Here is an 18,846-nt window from a genome sequence, read left to right as displayed (position 1 = left end):
TAGAATAGGTGGAGTTGTTGATGTTCTCTCTCTTCGAACCATGGAGGAAGCTCTAGAGAAGGCTATTCGGCAAGAGCACAAAATTAGGAAGGATGACTCCATCCGACACAATAAGAGGAAAACAACCTAGAATTCATATGGTGCTGATTTTGGACCCCAGAAAAGACAATTTAAGGACTTCAAGTACAGCAAACCAGACTCAAAAGGGAAATGGGGTTAAGGATGTTAAAGGTAATTTCAATGCAAATAAGAATAACAAGAGTATTGAAAAGAAAGGACCACTTCTAGGATGTTTCACCTGTGGAGGAGATCATTATGCTAGTAAGTGCCCTAGTAAACCCAACACCAACTAGCCACAACAACCACCTCTTCCGCAACAACAACAAGTTTTTCAGTGAAGGATTCATGCAGCCCTGGATAATAGGCAAGCGAAACAGCAGATAGGCCCTATTGAAACTCCGGGTAAGATCTACGCAAACCTAGTATCCATTTTAATTGATACTGGAGCTTCTAAATGTTTTATATCACCTAGACAATTAAGTAGGATTCCAAAAAGATCTAGCTTTATGGCAAAACTATGGATGGTCAAATATGCAAACCAGTCAAGGGCTAAGGTAGAGCAGTGCTTGTTTGAAGCTCAGGTTAATTGTCCAAATTTTTCAACAGAATTAAACTTATATGTAGCCCCTCTTAGGTCTTACGACATTATCATAGGAATCAATTGGCTCAATGAACATAAGGCCAAGGTGGATTGTCTTACCAAAACTGTAAACTGTGTAGATGATCGAGGTAGACCAACAAGCATTACAGGGATTAAACATGAAATTAAATCAAAACAGATTTCTGCAATGCAACTTAAAAGATATGGAAGAAAAGGCTGTGAGATTTTTGCAGTCAAGATTGAGGACACGAGAGAACCTAAAACCACCACTTATGGAGATGACTATATTTACGAGGGTGGGGAAATCAGAGAAAAGTTAAAAGAATCTTTCGAGGAAAAATACCCCTATTTAAAGAATTATCAAGATGTGTTTCCCGAAGAACTCCCTGGACTGCCCCCTTCTCGAGCCTCTAATTTCACCATAGATTTGATACCAGGAGCAGAACCCATATCTCGGGCACCATATAGGATGACAACTACAGAATTAATGGAATTACAAATCCAACTTCAGGACATGTTAGATAAGAAACTGATCTGGCCCAGTGTCTCACCATGGGGAGCTCCGGTATTGTTTCCTAGAAAGAAGGATGGAACCATGAGATTATGCATAGATTACAAAATGCTCAATAAAGTTACTATCAAAAACTAGTACTCACTACCTAGAATAGATGATCTCTTTGATCAAATGAACGGCGCGACAGTGTTTTCAAAAATTGATTTGAGGTCAGGTTACCACCAGCTTCATATAAAGGACCAAGATATATATAAAACTGCATTCAGAACTAGGTATGGACATTACAAGTTTACAATATTGTCATTCGGGTTAACCAATACTCCAGCAGCTTTTATGAACTTAATGAACAGCATATTTCAAGACTGCCTGGATAAGTTTGTGTTGGTCTTTATAGATGATATTCTAATCTATTCTAAGAACGAGGAAGAACATCAAAGGCATTTGGAAATAGTTTTGCAAAGATTAAGAGAACATAAACTGTATGGAAAATTATCTAAGTGCACCTTTTATCAAAAGAAAATTTAATATTTAGGGCACATTATATCAGCTCGGGTCATAGTCATAGATCCATCAAAAATAAAAGCAATTAAGGAATGGCCTATACCTAGAAATGTATTAGAGGTTAGAAGCTTTATGGGATTAGCAGGATTTTATAGAAAATTTGTCACAAATTTCTCAAGGACAGCCTATCCGATCACATCGCTTCAGAAGAAGGGAAAGAAATTCATCTGGATAGAAAATTGTCAATCAGCTTTTGAGTTTTCTAAAGAAAAACTAAGTACATCACCCATAATAAAAGTACCTGATCCACAACAGCAATTTGTAGTTATAACAGATGCATCCGGAGAAGGATTAGGAGGCATGTTATTGCAAGATGAACAGGTTATTGCTTATGAATCTAGAAAACTGAAAAACTATGAACAGAATTACGCACCCCATGATCTTGAATTAGCTGCTATTTTGCACGCCTTGCAAATATGGAGACATTACTTAATCGGAAAACCTTTTGAACTTAGATCCGATCATCACGCTTTGAAATATATCTTCACCCAACCACACCTAAATGCTAGACAAAGAAGGTAGCCAGAATTTTTAGCAAATTACGAGTTTGACATAAGTTATATTAAAGGCAAGGAAAACAAGGTGGCATATGCCCTAAGTAGGAGAAGACACATCTCTACAATGGCTACCATAAACTTCAGGTTAAGGGACCAGATTTTACAACACTTAGAACATGATGAGTTTTATGTAGAAATCAGCCTAGCTCTTATCAGAGACCCACAGGATCCTAGGTAATCAGAGTTTAGTTTAGAGGAGGATGGATTGCTAAAATATCACGACAAGATTTATGTACCCAGCAACCCTGAACTCCGAAGACTGATTTTAGGAGAATTCCATTCAGCCCCATATTCTGGACACTCGGGAGTAACAAAAATGCTATCTGATATAAAACCCCTATATTTTGGAAAGGGATGAAAAGGGAGATAACAGAGTTTGTCGCAAGTTGCTTGGAATGCCAGAGAGTAAAAGCAAAACATCGATACCCAACAGGCCTTTTGCACCCTAATGAGGTACCCGAACGGAAATGGTAGATAATATCCATGGATTTCACACAAGGATTACCTATGACACGAAATCGACACAATACCATTTTGGTCGTAGTTGATAGATTGACAAAGGTTGCTCATTTTATACCAGGGAATTTAACTGATGGAGCACCAGAGATTGCTCATAAATTCATAAAAGAAATTTTCAAATTGCATGGAATTCCAAAGAAAATTATTTCAGATAGGGATGCTAGGATAACTTCTAGATTCTAGCAAACATTATTTTCAGCTTTGGGCACTAAATTAAACATCAGTTCAGCTTATCACCCTGAGCTAGATGGTCAAACAGAAAGAGTGAATCAGGTATTAGAAGATCTTCTGAGAGTATATTGTATGGACCGGCAATACCAATGGGAAACATACTTACCCTTGGTAGAATTTGCGTATAACAGCTCCTATCAGTCCACCATTAAAATGGCTCCCTTTGAGGCCTTGTATGGCCGTAAATGTAGAACTCTTGTGAGTTGGAATGGGTTGGAAGATAGAATCATTGTTGGATCCGAAATGCTTAAAGAAATGGAAGAACAGATAATCCAAATTCATCAAAGATTAAAGGAAGCTAATGACAGACAAAAAAGTTATGTTGATGCCAGACAAAAAAGTTATGTTGATGCCAGAAGAACACCTAGAGAATTCTCAGTGGGGAAAAGGTATTGTTAAGAGTTAAAACTCAGAAGAGTACCATCAAGTTTGGTAAGAATGCTAAATTAGCCCCGAGGCATGTGGGACCCTTTGAGATACTGGAAGTTGTAAATCCAGTAGCTTACAGAATTGCCTTACCACCAACCCTTGCCAGGATGCATGACGTCTTCCATGTGTCGTATCTTTAAAAGTATGTTACCCACCATGATCATATGATTGATTGGAAATTATTACGGATGCGAGAACCAGGGGTGGTAGAGGTAGGACCACTCAGAATACTCGAGGTGCATAAGCTACGCTTACGCAATCGAGAGGTGACTCAATGCAAGGTCCAATGAGACCAGTAAGCAAAAGATAATGCCACTTGGGAGGATTATCATGAAATTGCCCAAAAATACCCTCATCTTTTTTCTGGAACTAGAAACTGAGCATTTCTTTTCTTCCTGTATAACTGATTAAGTATTGTTTTAAAATTTTGTTGTTATGTTCATCGAGGACAATGAAAAATCTAAGGGGGAGGGTATGTTACAACCCAAATTTTGCCCTAATTTTTTTATTTGATCATAACTGTTGATTTAATGAATTATTTTTTTTCATGATCATGTGAAATGAGTTAGTTATTTATATACATTGTACCAACTATTGACGAATTATTTCTTTTCATGATCATGTGAAATGAGTTAGTTATTTATTTATGTTGTACTAATTATTGATGAAATGGTCGGTAACCTATAATTGTTATTAGATGATTAACAGTTGTTTGATTTGAATTAAAGATTAATATATTTATTTTGAATTACTGTGGGATTAAATATTTTGGCGAGAATGTTTTACATGGGTGTTTGCAGGAGAAGACTGAAGAGAGGGGAAGAATTGGTAAACAGGATCATCGGAATGGGATGTTTGTTTGGTTTAGTCATCAGGATCGGCAGGTATGACCTAAGACTTCCATGGAAAGGATACGAAGACTTGTCCATAGGTTACATTATGGGACCCGCATGAGCTATTAAGGAAATAATATAAGAAAACCATAAAATAATCTAAATTAAAATATAATTCATACCTTTGGAGATTGTTTATTAATTTTTATCATATCATTATAATAAACATTTACATACGAACACATAAATATAAAAATGAAATAGCACCAATAAATTATAATAATATAATCTAATGATGTCACCTCATCAATATACTTATGTGAACGTATTATAATAATAATATAAAAATTATAACTCTTCAACTCCTTTTTCCTTATTTCTTTTCCCTCTTTATTTTCTTCTTTTTCAAAATTGAATGTATGTTTTAGAAATTCAAATAGACATCTTGGAAACCAATAGAAGCTGAGGAGTCTCGGCAAGCCTTTAAAGAAGCAGTGAATCAACCAAGGTAAACATCATTCCTTCTCCTATCTGATACTTCTACTTTTTCAAGCCGAGTATAACCATTTCTAGCTAAACAATCATCCCGATTTCATAAACCAATATTTCCTTGTTTTCTCGTTGATCCGCCAGTGAAAGAAATCTGCAAACAAGTCTCAACTAGCAGGTGAAACAACTACCTGACAAGAGTTTCGGCCAAAGACAAGAGGAGCCATGCCAAACAAACCTCAAGCCGCTCTCAGGTCATGCTTTGTGTTTCTTTATTCCTTTCTTTCCCGAGTTTAAGACCGACTGTAGCCGGCTTCACAGTGCTAGGATTTTGATTGATACACTATATGTTTTCGTATTCCTTCTTCTCTGAAGTTTAAGTCCGATTGCAGTCGGATATGCATTACAAGGACTATGAATAAGATATTACATGCATTTATATGTCATAAGTTTTCTTACAACTGACTATACTTTGTTTGAAATCAAATACTTTGCTATTAATCTCTTGCAATCCCATGGAGTCATCGAGATCTTCTTAGTATTATCTCTGTGGAATGTAATATCATTTCGAATTGAAATGGTAGCTGTAGCAATTTAATGATTATATGAACCAGCATCAAAAACCATGCTATCACAATTTCTGAACAAGAATTAGAATACTATAGATTCTCTAGCACCTAGGATTCACTGGCAAAAGATGCCATGAAATGGTAAAGAGGTGTAAACAATATCAGAATGCTCATAATCTTACAAACATTGAGGAATTCACCGGCAAAGAAGCCATGAAATGGTGAAGAGGTGTAAATTAAACAGAATGATCATAATCTTTCAGGCACTGAGGATTAATCGGCAAAGAAGCCATGAATGGTGAAGAGGTGGAGTTAAACTGCAAGAACCAAGAATGAAATCAGATATGAATAACTATGTAATGAAAATACTTAATAGCTCATGCATGTGTCGGTGATGGAATCTGTTGTCAAGTCGAGTGGTGGTGATCAGGTCCCTGCACCCATCTGAAATCCTTGGACAAAGTAGTTATAGGCATATGTGCCAATCTTAAGATCACTTGTTTGTCCATAGACGTCAGCTATATAGGTATAACTGATTGGGCACTCAAACCACCTGGTAGCTTAGATGGTTGGACTAAAGATCATCCCAAGCCCGATCTCGGGGTAGGGAGGGTCATTTTAATAAGTTAGGATGTGTGGGGATAAGTATGGTCCAAAGTTGGGAGGTTAAGCCTATGCCAATGTTTTTCCTCTCACCAATGCCAAAGCTTGAACAACCAAATAAAGAATCCTCCATTATTACTATATGTTTTTCTACACTTTTACTTGTAAATCTTTTTAGCATGAATAATTAGATAGTCTTTTATTTCAAATAGAGTAGTTAATTGCCATTTAAATTGAATAAGAAATCGTCTGTTATTAGTTAGGTGTAAATTCAGTTAAGAAAGATAGTCGTTACTTTATTTTTCAGCTAAATATGTTTTCCAGTTAGGAACAGTTAAATTGTTAGCAATGTATATATTATTTCTCGTTCTCGTTATATCAACTAAATGTGAAGTACAGTTAGGTTTAAAATAGTTACTTTTATCATAGTTATATTCTATTAATGTTAAAAGAAGTCATTGTTATGTGAAATTGAATCAATTACTTATAGAATTGGACCCTTAGGAGACTTAAAATTGGTTATGAAAATCCGTTTGTTACATCAAAGTTATTTTGCTTGCTACAAGATCATTGTTAGTTATGCGGATGATATGCGGGAAGGATTGGTGAATGGATGTATATCTATATCGACCCCTTTTATGATTGGATGTAAATTTGTATCGACCCCTCCTATCCTTGGTTGTGATTTTCCAAAATTTCTATTTATATGGTCTTCCAGCTATGCACGATCCTTTCCATTCAATGGTGCCTGTCGTCAACAAATTCTTGCAGTCGACAATGATCCAAGGTTCAAGCACAATGCTCTCATCCTATGATATTACTGCCTGTCGTGCTAAGATGTAAAATAGGGCCTGCCTGAGTATAACTAATAACTATAAGAAAGTTAAATTAGATGCCATAATAACTATAGAAATGCAAAATGGAATCTTGAAGAGATTTCCACTTATTGTAGGCTCTTCTTGATGAGTACAAGGAAATGAATCTACCAGCATGGTACCTCCTTCATCACCTAAGCTAAGATTTTCAACCATTAATTCATTTAGCCTGAAGAGGCTTTTATCTACGAAGTTAGCGCCAAAGCACAGTTGAGAAAGAAAACTCAGTGTCATCATTTTCAATGCATGCAAAGGCTTCACCACACCATCATTTGCCTTTATCTATTTTTCTAACATGTTGAAGAGATCGGTGATACATGCCTGATAAGAAGAGCTTCTGTCGGCGATACATGCCTAATGAATTCAGAGTCCTTCCTTCCAAGTGAGATTTCATCAAACACATCACGTTCTTTTTAATAAAATTGTATTTTCTATAGGGGTATTCCTCATGTTGCATGAATCTTCATAAATTACATTTGCAGTTGGCTTTGATAACCTGTTAGTTTTCTTAGATCGCTACAAATGTACTAATCACTTCCATTGTATTTTGATATGTGTTTTCCAAATGGCAACATCTTGTATTTGTATGAGGAATAAACCAAGAGAAGATACATGTCCCTTCATGGCACATGTCTATTCATGAATATGATTAATATAATGAAAAATTTAATTATAGTTCTATATATATATGAATCATTTTAATCATTATAGTTATATATATATATATATATATATATGAATCATCTTGTGCTACTGGCATACTTGTACTTGTTATTCCATGGACTTTCCCCTTGTACCACCTTCTTGCCAGTAGGTTGAACCAACAGGGAAAATGGTTGAACCACCTCAATGCCTTTTGGTGTCACCAATCTAACACTATATGAAGCTTTCCTGTGGCCCCAAAGATCTATCATCTTAGTGTTAGGCAAATGACTCAGAGAAACGAAGTTCACTGGAATGGAAATGTGTTTTGCACCCCATTGAGGAAGTAGTTGTCCACCTTCTTGCATCCCTCTTTTGTACCCGCCTGCTCACTATGGACTCCTTTAGCAACCTCCATATTCCCTTTTGTACCAGCACCAACAATATTTGCACCAAGCATACAGACTTCTCCAGAATGGGCAATCGTACAGCCTCCCTCCACCGTACGACCTCCTCCTTCCATGGTATTGACAATTGTACGGCCTCATTTTTCACTCCCTCTTCCATCATATGGCCTCCTTCCTCCACCATACGGTCCCCTTCATGCAAGATCTCCTCCATATGACCTAGCAATGTACAAGTATCTCTAGTTGGCCCCCCATGGACTTTTGTGAATTCTGGAACTGCCCGTGGTAATGGTCCTCCATCTAATGGTAAGAATGTGACTTCACCAGGTGTGCCCTTGAGATGGCTCAGCTGAAATTCCTCTTTCTCTGATTCATCTAAGATGATGTTCCTGTAATGTTTTCTTCTCCATCCAAACTCTCATCTTCTCCATCTATAGTTTGTGCTTGAACAGAAAAGTCAGGTATTGTCATTTGTCGTAGTTTCTTTTTCCTCGGCTCTCCCCCTCCAGGCCCTATTCCAAAGACATCAAGATGAAACTAGTAGGCCATGGTTGGTTTATAGGGTTCCACTCGGCTTGCTGGTGCGAACATCCTCTTATGCTCAGGGGCTACCTATGTTTGAACTACTTCCAAGAACAATGCTATGGCATGATGGGACATATAGAAAACCTTATGTTGTAACTACAAAAATTCTTACAAACTTTCTGACTGAACTTGTGCCCAGTTGTAAACCCTTCCCATATTAAGTCCATTCACTATGGGTAACATCTAGATGGCAATATCAAATTGCAACTTACATTAGTACATTTGCTCTTCACTAGGTCTACAATTCATCTCCAGTCATCATTGACAATGAATTTTTTTTTTCAACCCGCAGTGGTTATTCTTACTCAAAATGTTGTACCATTCTTGTTCTAAAAGATCATCCTTGCACATCTGGCCAAGCCATTTCTACTTTTCATCCGTTGTCACTTTTGTCGTTTTTGTTGCATTGTGCCCTTTGTTGGGAACCCCAAGCACTTTATTTATGTCCTTTGGAGAATATGAGATAGTGAGAGTTCGCTGAAAATATTGAATTACAAACTTGTGCCCCTTCTTGTCATATCCAGCAACCATGGTGCACAACACCGGGTCAATTCCTTTTAAGTCAAAAATAGGCATAAAAATTATTTTATCTACCTCTGCTTTCATAATGCCTCTTTGAGTAAATGGTTCTCATCCGTATTCCAACACCACATCTGGCACTCGCTCCCTGCTACACTTTCAAATGTGATACTGGCAGTCATAATCTCTTCTGTGTTTTTCCCTTTGTCCTTCTTGGTGGTTATTTTTGATACCTTTTTCACTTGCAAGACTTTGTCTTTCTACGAATCAATGTCTTTCCCTCTACTTGGGTTCCCAATGCTAGTCTTCACCATTTTATGGTAGTGCGCCTCTCCAAGTGGCTTTACTCCTTTCATTGTTGCAACGGTTTGTCTTCTCCACATGTTGGCCAACTATTCATTGGTGTGGGTTCTCCTCCAGGAACTACTCGTACCACTTCTCTAGCCATTGCAAAGAGCACTCCTCATTGCATCCGCCCTAATAATTTATCCACGTACTCCTCTAGCGTGTGAAGTCCTCTCAACCTATGGTGTTAGCTTGTATGCTACTACTTCCACTTGATGTCTCTCGTCTCTGACTTTGCCCATATGCTTCTTGATTTGTGATCTCATACGCTACTCTGTGTGCTTCTTATCCAAGGGTTAACTCGTACACTACCTTGTATGCTACTTGCACTCTTTGCCTATACGCTTGCTAAGCTCAGTCGTACATGGTATCCCTAGCATATGCAGTATTCCTTGAACCTATACGCGATATCCCTCCTCGTGGCTTTCACGTGTACTTGGACCCTCTATGTTGCCCTTACTTGTATGCAGTCTTCTCCCCCTCCGAGAACCCTTTATTTATGCTTTGTTTCTCTTTTTATGCCTTGCACTTGTACGTTGCTTATAGCAGCTCGTATGTGCCCTTCTACTCCTTCCCATACATCCACCCTCCTTGTCTCCATGCCGCTTGGAGCTGCTCACACAATCTCTTCCTCTTGAAAGATATTCCACCGTTTTGTATATAAAGGAATGTTAATCAGTGTGCTTTTGCTTTTTGATTTTATTATTTGTGCTTTATTCCATCCCTCCTTTATTTTCATTGTCTTCTTTTACTAGCTCTTTATGTTCTTCTCCTTTAATGTCTAAAGAGTAAATACAAAAATCTCCCCCCCTCTTTCTAAGGTTTCAATTTAGACCCATTGACTAGGTCCTTCACAGGGTTATTATCTGTGGTAGACAACTTTACTGCTCTATTTTCCCTTACCTCCATTATTGTGTATGGTCCCAACCACCTTATTTTGAACTTACCTGGCTTTATTTCATTTTTTCCATTATACTTGAGTACCAATTGCCCCTGTTTAAAATCCATTCTCTTCAAATGTTTAGCATGCCAAAAATTTCGTCTCCTTTGTGCCACTTCAATAGCCCATTGAGCCATAGTCCTCCTTTCATCCAATTTTATTAAGGCATTTAGTCGCTCTTTTAAACTCTCCATATCCCCTAGCCTGTGTTCAATAGCTACTCTTAGACTGGGTGTTGCATATTCCATTGGCATCACAGCCTCTTGTCCATACATTAAGTCAAAGGGGGTCTGCCTAGTGGTGGCCTTGTAAGTAGTCCTAAAAGCCCATAAAATTGTTGGGAGCCTTTCCTCCCAATCTCCTTTTTTCCACTCAAGTCTTACACAAAATGGTAAACAGAATCTTATTTGTGGCCTCTGCTTGACCATTGGCTCCAAGATAATATGGGCTAGAAAAAGAATCAAAAATGTTGTACTTGTCATTGTCAAGATTGTCTTGTTAACAAAGTACACTCCTCTGTCACTTGTTAATTGCAAAGGTAGGCCAAATCGAGTCACTATTTGTTCATAGAAGAATTTGGTTGTACTTATCGTCGTATTGTCTCGGAGCGCCCTTGCTTCCACCCATTGAGGTACTCTGTCACCACCACTATGTATCTGCATTTGTAAGTGTTGCTAGTCAACAGAGGGCCCACAAAGTCTAAACCCCAACACTCAAATAGCTCGTATGGCTGTGAGGGAAAGAGTGGCATGAAGTCTCTTTTGAGTGGTTTCCCTGCCCTCTAATAGGTATATCACAACTCAGGACCCATTTCCAGGCATCTACACGAAGTGTAGGTCACCAAAGTCCTGCTAAAAGTATCTTCCAAACTATAGCATCTAGTTCCATATGCCCTCCTGCCAAGCCTTCATGGGACTCCCTAAGAACCCCAAGGATCTCCTCCATCACACATCTCCTTAGCACCTTAACTGGCCCCATCTTATACAATAACCCATTAATCAACTGGAATATCTTGCTCTTCAATACAATCTTTCTCCTTTCAGCCACTGGCATGTCCCTCAGAAAGGTAGCAGTAGATAGATATTGGCCAATACCTTTGTGTCATTGTAGGAGTATGGCGATTTGGAACAAGTGGGCATCAAGCAAGTCTTCGTTTACCCCATTTCCAGCAAGTTCTCCTAACTTTCTTCTAGATAACTAGTCTACAATCACATGACTTTTCCCTGACCAAACTATGATCTTAAAGGTAAATTCTTGAAGGAAGATTAGCCACCTGCTAACTCTTCCTTAGATAATAGGTTTGTTAACCAGTTAAGTAAGAGCTTGATGGTCTAAAAAAAATGTAAGAATGGCTAATAAATAATGTCTAATCTTGTGAACTACATAGACCATACCTAGAGCTTCTCTCTCTATGGTACTGTAATTTTGTTCTGCTTTTGAAAGTAACCTGCTAGCAAAGTACACTAGTTGGTCCAGTCGCTCCTTTCCTATCTATGCCAGAGTGGAGCCTATTACATAGTTGGATGCTTCCATATGGACATGAAATTCCTTTTTCCAGTCCGCATATTTGAGCATTGGGGCTCCTACCAGTCTCCTCGTCAATTCTTGAAAAGCCTCCTCTTGGTTCCTTCCCCATACAAATTTTTCTCTTTTCTCATTAATTTTTGCAAGGTTAGGAATACTTTTGCAAACCCCTTTATAAATCTCCTATAGTATCCAACATGCCCTAGAAATGACTTGAAACCAGTCACATCCGTGGGAGCCTCCATATCAACAATGACTCTGATTTTGTCAAGGTCCGTCTTCAAGCCTCCCTTGCATATTGTATGTCAGAGGAGTCTGCCTTGGGGAACCACGAATCAACATTTCTTTGGGATTAAAGCCAAATTCGCCCTTCTACATCATTCCATGCATTCTCTTATAACCTTCGGGTGCTGCTCCTTTCCACAAGAGATAGACCAATCATCCGAAAAGGCCTTGAAATTTCCTACTAACATCCCATCAAATATTTGAAATAATTCTTTGAAATATGGCGGGTGCACTACACAACCCAAATAGCATCTTGTTGTAAGCATATACTCCATCTTCCACTATGAAGGTGGTTTCAGTTTATCCTCCTTTGCAATGCTGATTTGGTTGTATCCCAAAAAATTGTCCATGAAGGAACATCTCTTGTCCAACTACTTCTTCCAAGACACTATCCGCAAAGGGGATCGGGAAGGGATCTTTTATAGTCACTACATTTAGGTACCTCAAGTCCACACAAATCATCTGAAAAGGCCTTGAAATTTCCTACTAACATCCCATCAAATATTTGAAATAATTCTTTGAAATATGGCGGGTGCACTACACAACCCAAATAGCATCTTGTTGTAAGCATATACTCCATCTTCCACTATGAAGGTGGTTTCAGTTTATCCTCCTTTGCAATGCTGATTTGGTTGTATCCCAAAAAATTGTCCATGAAGGAACATCTCTTGTCCAACTACTTCTTCCAAGACACTATCCGCAAAGGGGATCGGGAAGGGATCTTTTATAGTCACTACATTTAGGTACCTCAAGTCCACACAAATTTGATTCCCATCTTTTTTCAAGGATATAACTATTGGCAACACCCACTCACTGGTCTATACCTTGAATATTATGCCTGCCTCAAGCATCTTCGTAATCTCCTCCTAAACCTTGGCCGCACAGTTCTTATTCATTTGATAAGGTCTCCTTCGTACTGGTCTTGCTCCTAGTACCAAAGGTATCCAATGGATGCTGAGTTCAACTGGCACTCCTTTTAAGTCCTTGTACGTCTAGGAAAACAAGCCCTTATACTCAAGAAATATTCTGAATGTCGCTGCTTTTAAAATAGGATCCGAGTCGTTTCCTATAAAAATCTCCATAGGCCGGTCCTTTTTGCCTAAATTTAACTTCTCCAACTTATCCTCTTCGTACTCTATCATTTCTCCTTATAGGATGTGTGTGTTGGGGCATCATCGATTGAAGTTATACCTTCTATGTGCTCCTTGTAACACCTTGGATAATTGTCCTCAAATTCCATCTCCTGAACCTACAACATATTAAACTCTTGTTGAAATACTTCATAATCCCTCATTTGCCAATGAAACGGATCGTTAAGGGAACTTATTTCATCCTCTGAACATTCTCCAGTTACAGAATGCCTTCTTCATCTGGCTCAACTCCATTACCATACTCTCCCTCAACTTCTGAATTAGAGGCGAGTTTCTGACTTACCGACTGCCTCCTTAAGTCAATTGTATATTTCCTATCATCAAATTCAATAGAAAGGGTATTTTTCTTCTAGTTGCGATAAGACTTTGTTGAGATTAACCATCCTCTCCCTAATAATGCATCATACCCCTTCTTCTCTAAGGCAATTACTACAAATTTGAGGAAGAACTGTTGAGTCCCAATCACCACTTTTTGTCCCATTAAGGTTCCAATGGGCTTGATCCCATGTTGATCTGCTCTAACTGGAAGGTGGGTGGCCACAAGGTTGGTTTCCCAAGAGCCTTCCAAGTTTCTTCAAGGAGGACATTCACACCCGAGCCTCCATCTACAATAGTTTTGGTCAATTTGCACCTCATGATCTCCATCTCCACCACCGTCAGAGTTCTTCCCATTCCTATGGTAAATACAGAGTTACTGTCTTTACCCATTTTTCCTTCCTCCTTCAATGACTCCTCCTTAGTACTATTTCCATGTACTATTGCCACCCTTAATTGCGGTATGGTCTCCAACAGATCCCCAATCTTTACTGGTATTGTGGTCTCAACAACTTGTTTCATGAAGTTAGTTTCCATAATGGACTTGGTGGACGAGATTTTAGGAATACTTACCTTCACTACCTTACCCATCATCTCTTGGATCTTCCTAGCTTTGTCCAACCTCGCCTTTTCCATACTTACATCCGGATGAGTGAGTTTTTTGGCCTACATCCAAGTAATAGCTAAGACTTCCCTTTTTGGTTTTGCCACCTCCAGCATGTTCATGCTCTTTTGTTTGGGGTAGTTAGCATCCTCGTGATTTTCAACCCCACACCATTTGTAGAGCATCCCCCCACCTTGTCCTCCATTCTAACAATCACGTGCAAAGTACCCCTACTCATTACTATTAGAATATATAGTCCACCAATATAACTGGGGGGGGGGTGTGAATCGTTATCCAACTAATATCACAATTATCAACCTTATTAAACTTTAACCATATGAGCAATATAATCAGAAACCACAAGATACTCATGCACAATAACACCAAATATGTTAACTGGGGAAACCCTTGATCAGAGGGAAAACTCCAATGGGGATGATACCCACAAGATGATGTACTAATATGAATATTCGTTGTTAGAGGGTGGACCCTGTTAGGAGTCTATAACAACATTCATTACATATCAGTCCTTGTTAGGAGACTTTGAATCCCTTTTAGGAGATTCCAACCCTGTTAAGAGTTGCAGAAGACAGATGGACCCACTATCCAAACAGCTTCAAGGGCAAGACCAATGAACGCATTGTCCAAATGATCTCTGTATTATTCCTTGCAAAAAATAGAAATCAATAGTACTTCCTTCCTCTTTTTCTGTCCTGTCAACCAGACTTCTGCTCATTTTGATCTTGTAACCAGATCACAAATCTTGCATCCAATAATTACTTTGAATCGCTTACTCGCTATCACCAAACACTACTCATTTTCGCACTTCACATTCAATACAATGATCACTTCTCTTTTTCTTGCATTACAAACAAGGAAAACGTCTTTCCTTTATACAATATCTTCAAAATTATTCCTTGAGTCGCCCTTGTGGCTTTCCCAATTGATTATAATAAGAATTAATTAATTTATAATTACAATAGCACTGTTAGCTCACAGTCTATAGAACTTCTCACACATGCGACACTAGGGTTTGCACATTTGCTAATGTCATCATCAGACTGTCTTCTGTCAATGGCTAACCGCGCATCTCGAGATTACATCTCTGTTAAAAGATATAATACACATCAAAAACCGCTTCTTAGGTACTCTGTCTCTATACTACTCTCTGTAAATCAGGCATATCTTCCTTACATCTTCGATTCAAACACTGCGTATTGAACATTAACATCAGGACACCATATAGAACATATCCATCATCACTCATCACCAGAGAATCAAAACATTATCCGTACAACTAAGATCTATGTTTGTTGCTCTGTCAGTCTGCACGGACTTACTACTATGTTGACATCAATGACAAATACAGTCATGAATGCAACATGTCAAACATGCTAACAATCTTCTGAAGTGTTCTAGCAATGCTTAGGATACTCCTCCAAAGGAATACCATCAGCATTCATGCTAACAATCTCCTCCTTTGGCATTGATGGCAACATAGATGAAAAACATCCAAGTTCCAGGAATACCAAATAGTACTCTGTTGTTGTTGCTATTGTCATCTTTTCAAATCCTCTTCATCAATCAAATCTGAAAATCTCTGGAACACTGCTATGTTTTGCATCTTCATGAATCTTTCTAAATCTCCCTAATAGAAATATGCAACTGTCTCTCCCCCATTCAACTAAAGGATTTTTTCATGTACTCTCTCCCCCATTAGCATCAATGACAAAGGCCACATTATGTCAATTTACTACTTTAGTTTATAACTAGCTTGAGTGTCGAAAGACACTATTCAATACCAAATACCAAGAGTCCTTAATTACTCGGCTCATCACAGATACTCCCCCATATAGGAAGTATCAGCATCCAATCCAATCTAACAATAGTGCTCTGTGCCACTGGACTAATGCACTCTCTGCATCATCTACTCAAAAGTAGGTAGCGGCATAACCCCAAGTATACCTCTTAAGTAATCAAATGTATCTTTAGGTAAGGGCTTCGTAAAGACATCTGCAATCTGATCTTTAGTACTCACATATTCCAATATAATCTCCTTTTTTGCTGCCTTCTCTCTCAAGACATGGTACTTATTAGATATATGCTTAGTCTTAGAATGCAACACAGGATTCTTAGACATACTTACTGTACTTGTGTTATCACTGTATATGATAACAAGTTTTGTAAACTCAATCTCAATATCCTTCAGCATCTATTTCATCCACATAACTTGATTACAATTATTTGTTTCTGCCACATACTCTGCCTCAGCTGTACTCTGTGAAATACAATCTTATTTCCTGCTCAACCAAGAAACCAAACTTCCTCCAAGAAAAAATGCTCCGCCACTGGTGCTATTTCTGTCATCCATATTGCCTGCCCAATCCACATCAATATATGCACATAGAGTGAAATCGCTCGATCTATCATACAATATTCCATAGTTAGATTTTCCTTTCAAATACTTGAATATCCTCTTTACTGCTGCATAATGATACTCCTTAGGATTAGCTTGAAATCTAGCTACAATCCCAACTGCATTTGCTATATCCGATTTGGTGTGAGTCAAATACTTCAAACCTCCAATCATGGATCTATATTTCTTCTACTCAGTTGTAGGTGTCTCATCCTTGCTAGATAACTTGTGACCAGCTACCATGGGTGTACTAACAGACTCACAACTTTCTAATCCAAATCTTTTCAACAAATCTTTCAAGTACTTAGCTTGTGAAATGAAAATGCTATCACTATTCTGCACAACTTGCAACCCTAGGAAAAGCTTCATTTCTCCTATCATGCTCATCTCAAACTCATTCTTCATTTCTTCAGCAAACTTATTACTTGATTCATCATCACCTCCAAATATTATGTCATCAACAAATATTACTATTATCAACTGTTAATGTTTGATAGCTTTTGTTGATGAAAATATGTATAATTATATAATTGAGTTATATATATGATTAAATATATTATTTATGATCTTATTAACAAATAGACATGTCCCACGAAGGGACATGTCTATTCATTTACCTATTCTCAATATATATATATATCTAAAGAGGATGTTGCATTTGGAACCATAGTAACGAGAATCGCCCAAAAATCGCCTAAATCGGCGATTCTGCGACCCGATTCATCCTGTGCAATTTTTTTTGAATCGTGAATCGGTATCGCCGATTTCTGGGCCATGAATCGCCTGAATCGCCGATTCAGGCGATTCATGTAAAAATCGTCAAAATCGCCTTAAAAAATCGGCTATGAATCGCCCGCGGCATGTAAAAAGGGAAGTTGAAATTTTTTTTTAAATCACTTGTTTTTTTCACTTTGTTTTTGACCTATTCTCTTTGTTATAACCCTAAAGAGCCTTCTATTTGTGAAGCATGAGTAGAAGAGAGGAAAAGTGAGAGAGAAGAAGAGCCATAGGTTTCCAACCGGCAAGAAGGAGGAGCACCAAAGAGATCAGCAGGCCATTTGGGGAGCCCATCAATTGCTTTGGGAGCATTAAGGAGCCAATATCAACACTCCTCAACTCATTTGCAAGAGGTAAGTGCTTATTTTTTTCTTGCATGTTAGTGTATTATGCATTTTTTGTTTAATTTTTAGTGTATTATGCGTTTTTTGTTAAATTTCTATAATTTTCAAGAATTTTAGTATAAATCTTGAATGTTCTTTATTTTTACTAAGTTGCAAGCTAGGGTTTGTTGTTTTCTAATTTTTATTAGCTTCAAACTTTGATATTTTACATTAAAAAAATTATTGCAGCAGCCTTTGCTCTCATTTTTCGCAAATTCCAATGGGTAAAAAAGATGAATGTTGGAAATATAATGAAGAGTTTCCTAGAAGAACCAAATATCAAACAAAATGCATGTTTTGTAAAGAAAAAATAACTTCCGGGGGTATTTATAGATTGAAATTCCACATTGCTGCTATACCTGGACATGATGTTACAGTTTGCACTCACCAAACTCCTGAGGCAAAACGCACTTGCTTAATGGCATTAGAAAAATTTGAAAAAGACAAAGCAAATAGGAAAATGCAAGTTGAAGGGTTAAGGGGTATTGGCTCCCATGTTCCTGCATCCGTAGCCGCATCCACATCTGCATCTGCATCAGCGTCCGCATCCGTAGGTTGTCTTGGAGAGGGTTCTTCTAGGCCTCCTTTTTATCCTAGTTCTTCTGCTCGTGCTAGTAGGTCACATACTGAGACAGAGTCCCACACCAACCTATTGCAGCCTAGAGTGCGGAAAAACAGAATGGATAGTTACTTTGTGCCCCGCACTACTCCTGGTTCCCAACCCACGCTTGAGGGCATGGGTTTGAACAAGGAGATTCACGATGCTGCCAGAAAAGAGATCTGCAAATTTTGGTACTTTTGCAACATTCCATTTATTGCAGCCAGGTAATTGATTCTTTTTTCTTTGTTTCCTTTAAAGCTAAAATTAAAAGTAAAAGTAAAACTTTAATTATATCTACTTGTTTTATAATTTGAGTCTTTGACATCTAAACTTTTATTTGTGACAGGGCTCCATATTGGCAGAATATGATAGATGCGGTTGTTATTTGTGGTCCGGGGTTTAAAGCCCCAACTGAGGCTGAGTTGAGTGGATACCTCCTGGATGAGATGGTAGAGGACATGAGGGTTGACCTCAAGGAGAACCGAAAAGAATGGATTGCAAAGGGTTGCAC

At 38.2% G+C, this 18,846-nt stretch overlaps 2 protein-coding genes across 2 annotated transcripts in view; one reads left to right on the top strand and one right to left on the bottom strand.

Annotated features, from left to right (window-relative positions):
• RPS1 (ribosomal protein S1) overlaps nt 1-18,846 on the bottom strand; it is a 150,747-nt gene that overhangs the window by 105,236 nt on the left and 26,665 nt on the right. The window lies entirely within an intron of this gene.
• Nucleotides 17,593-18,563, top strand: LOC149566282 (uncharacterized). Its single transcript, XM_089823362.1, has 2 exons — nt 17,593-17,704; nt 17,927-18,563. Exon 2 carries the CDS (start codon nt 17,955-17,957, stop codon nt 18,561-18,563), a length of 609 nt encoding a protein of 202 aa, XP_089679488.1. The 5' UTR covers nt 17,593-17,704; nt 17,927-17,954.

Source organism: Cupressus sempervirens, chromosome 3, assembly GCF_028749045.1.
Source record: "Cupressus sempervirens isolate cs-2001-9-10 chromosome 3, ASM2874904v1, whole genome shotgun sequence".
In the NCBI taxonomy this organism is placed as follows: Eukaryota; Viridiplantae; Streptophyta; class Pinopsida; order Cupressales; family Cupressaceae; genus Cupressus; species Cupressus sempervirens.
The sequence above is the reverse complement of the archived record's forward strand: the minus strand, read 5'-3'. Positions and strand labels throughout refer to the sequence as shown.

What these genes read in the sequence shown, in the direction of transcription:
- LOC149566282 (XM_089823362.1), top strand. Translation starts at nt 17,955, where the DNA reads ATGGGTAAAAAAGATGAATGTTGGAAATATAATGAAGAGTTTCCTAGA.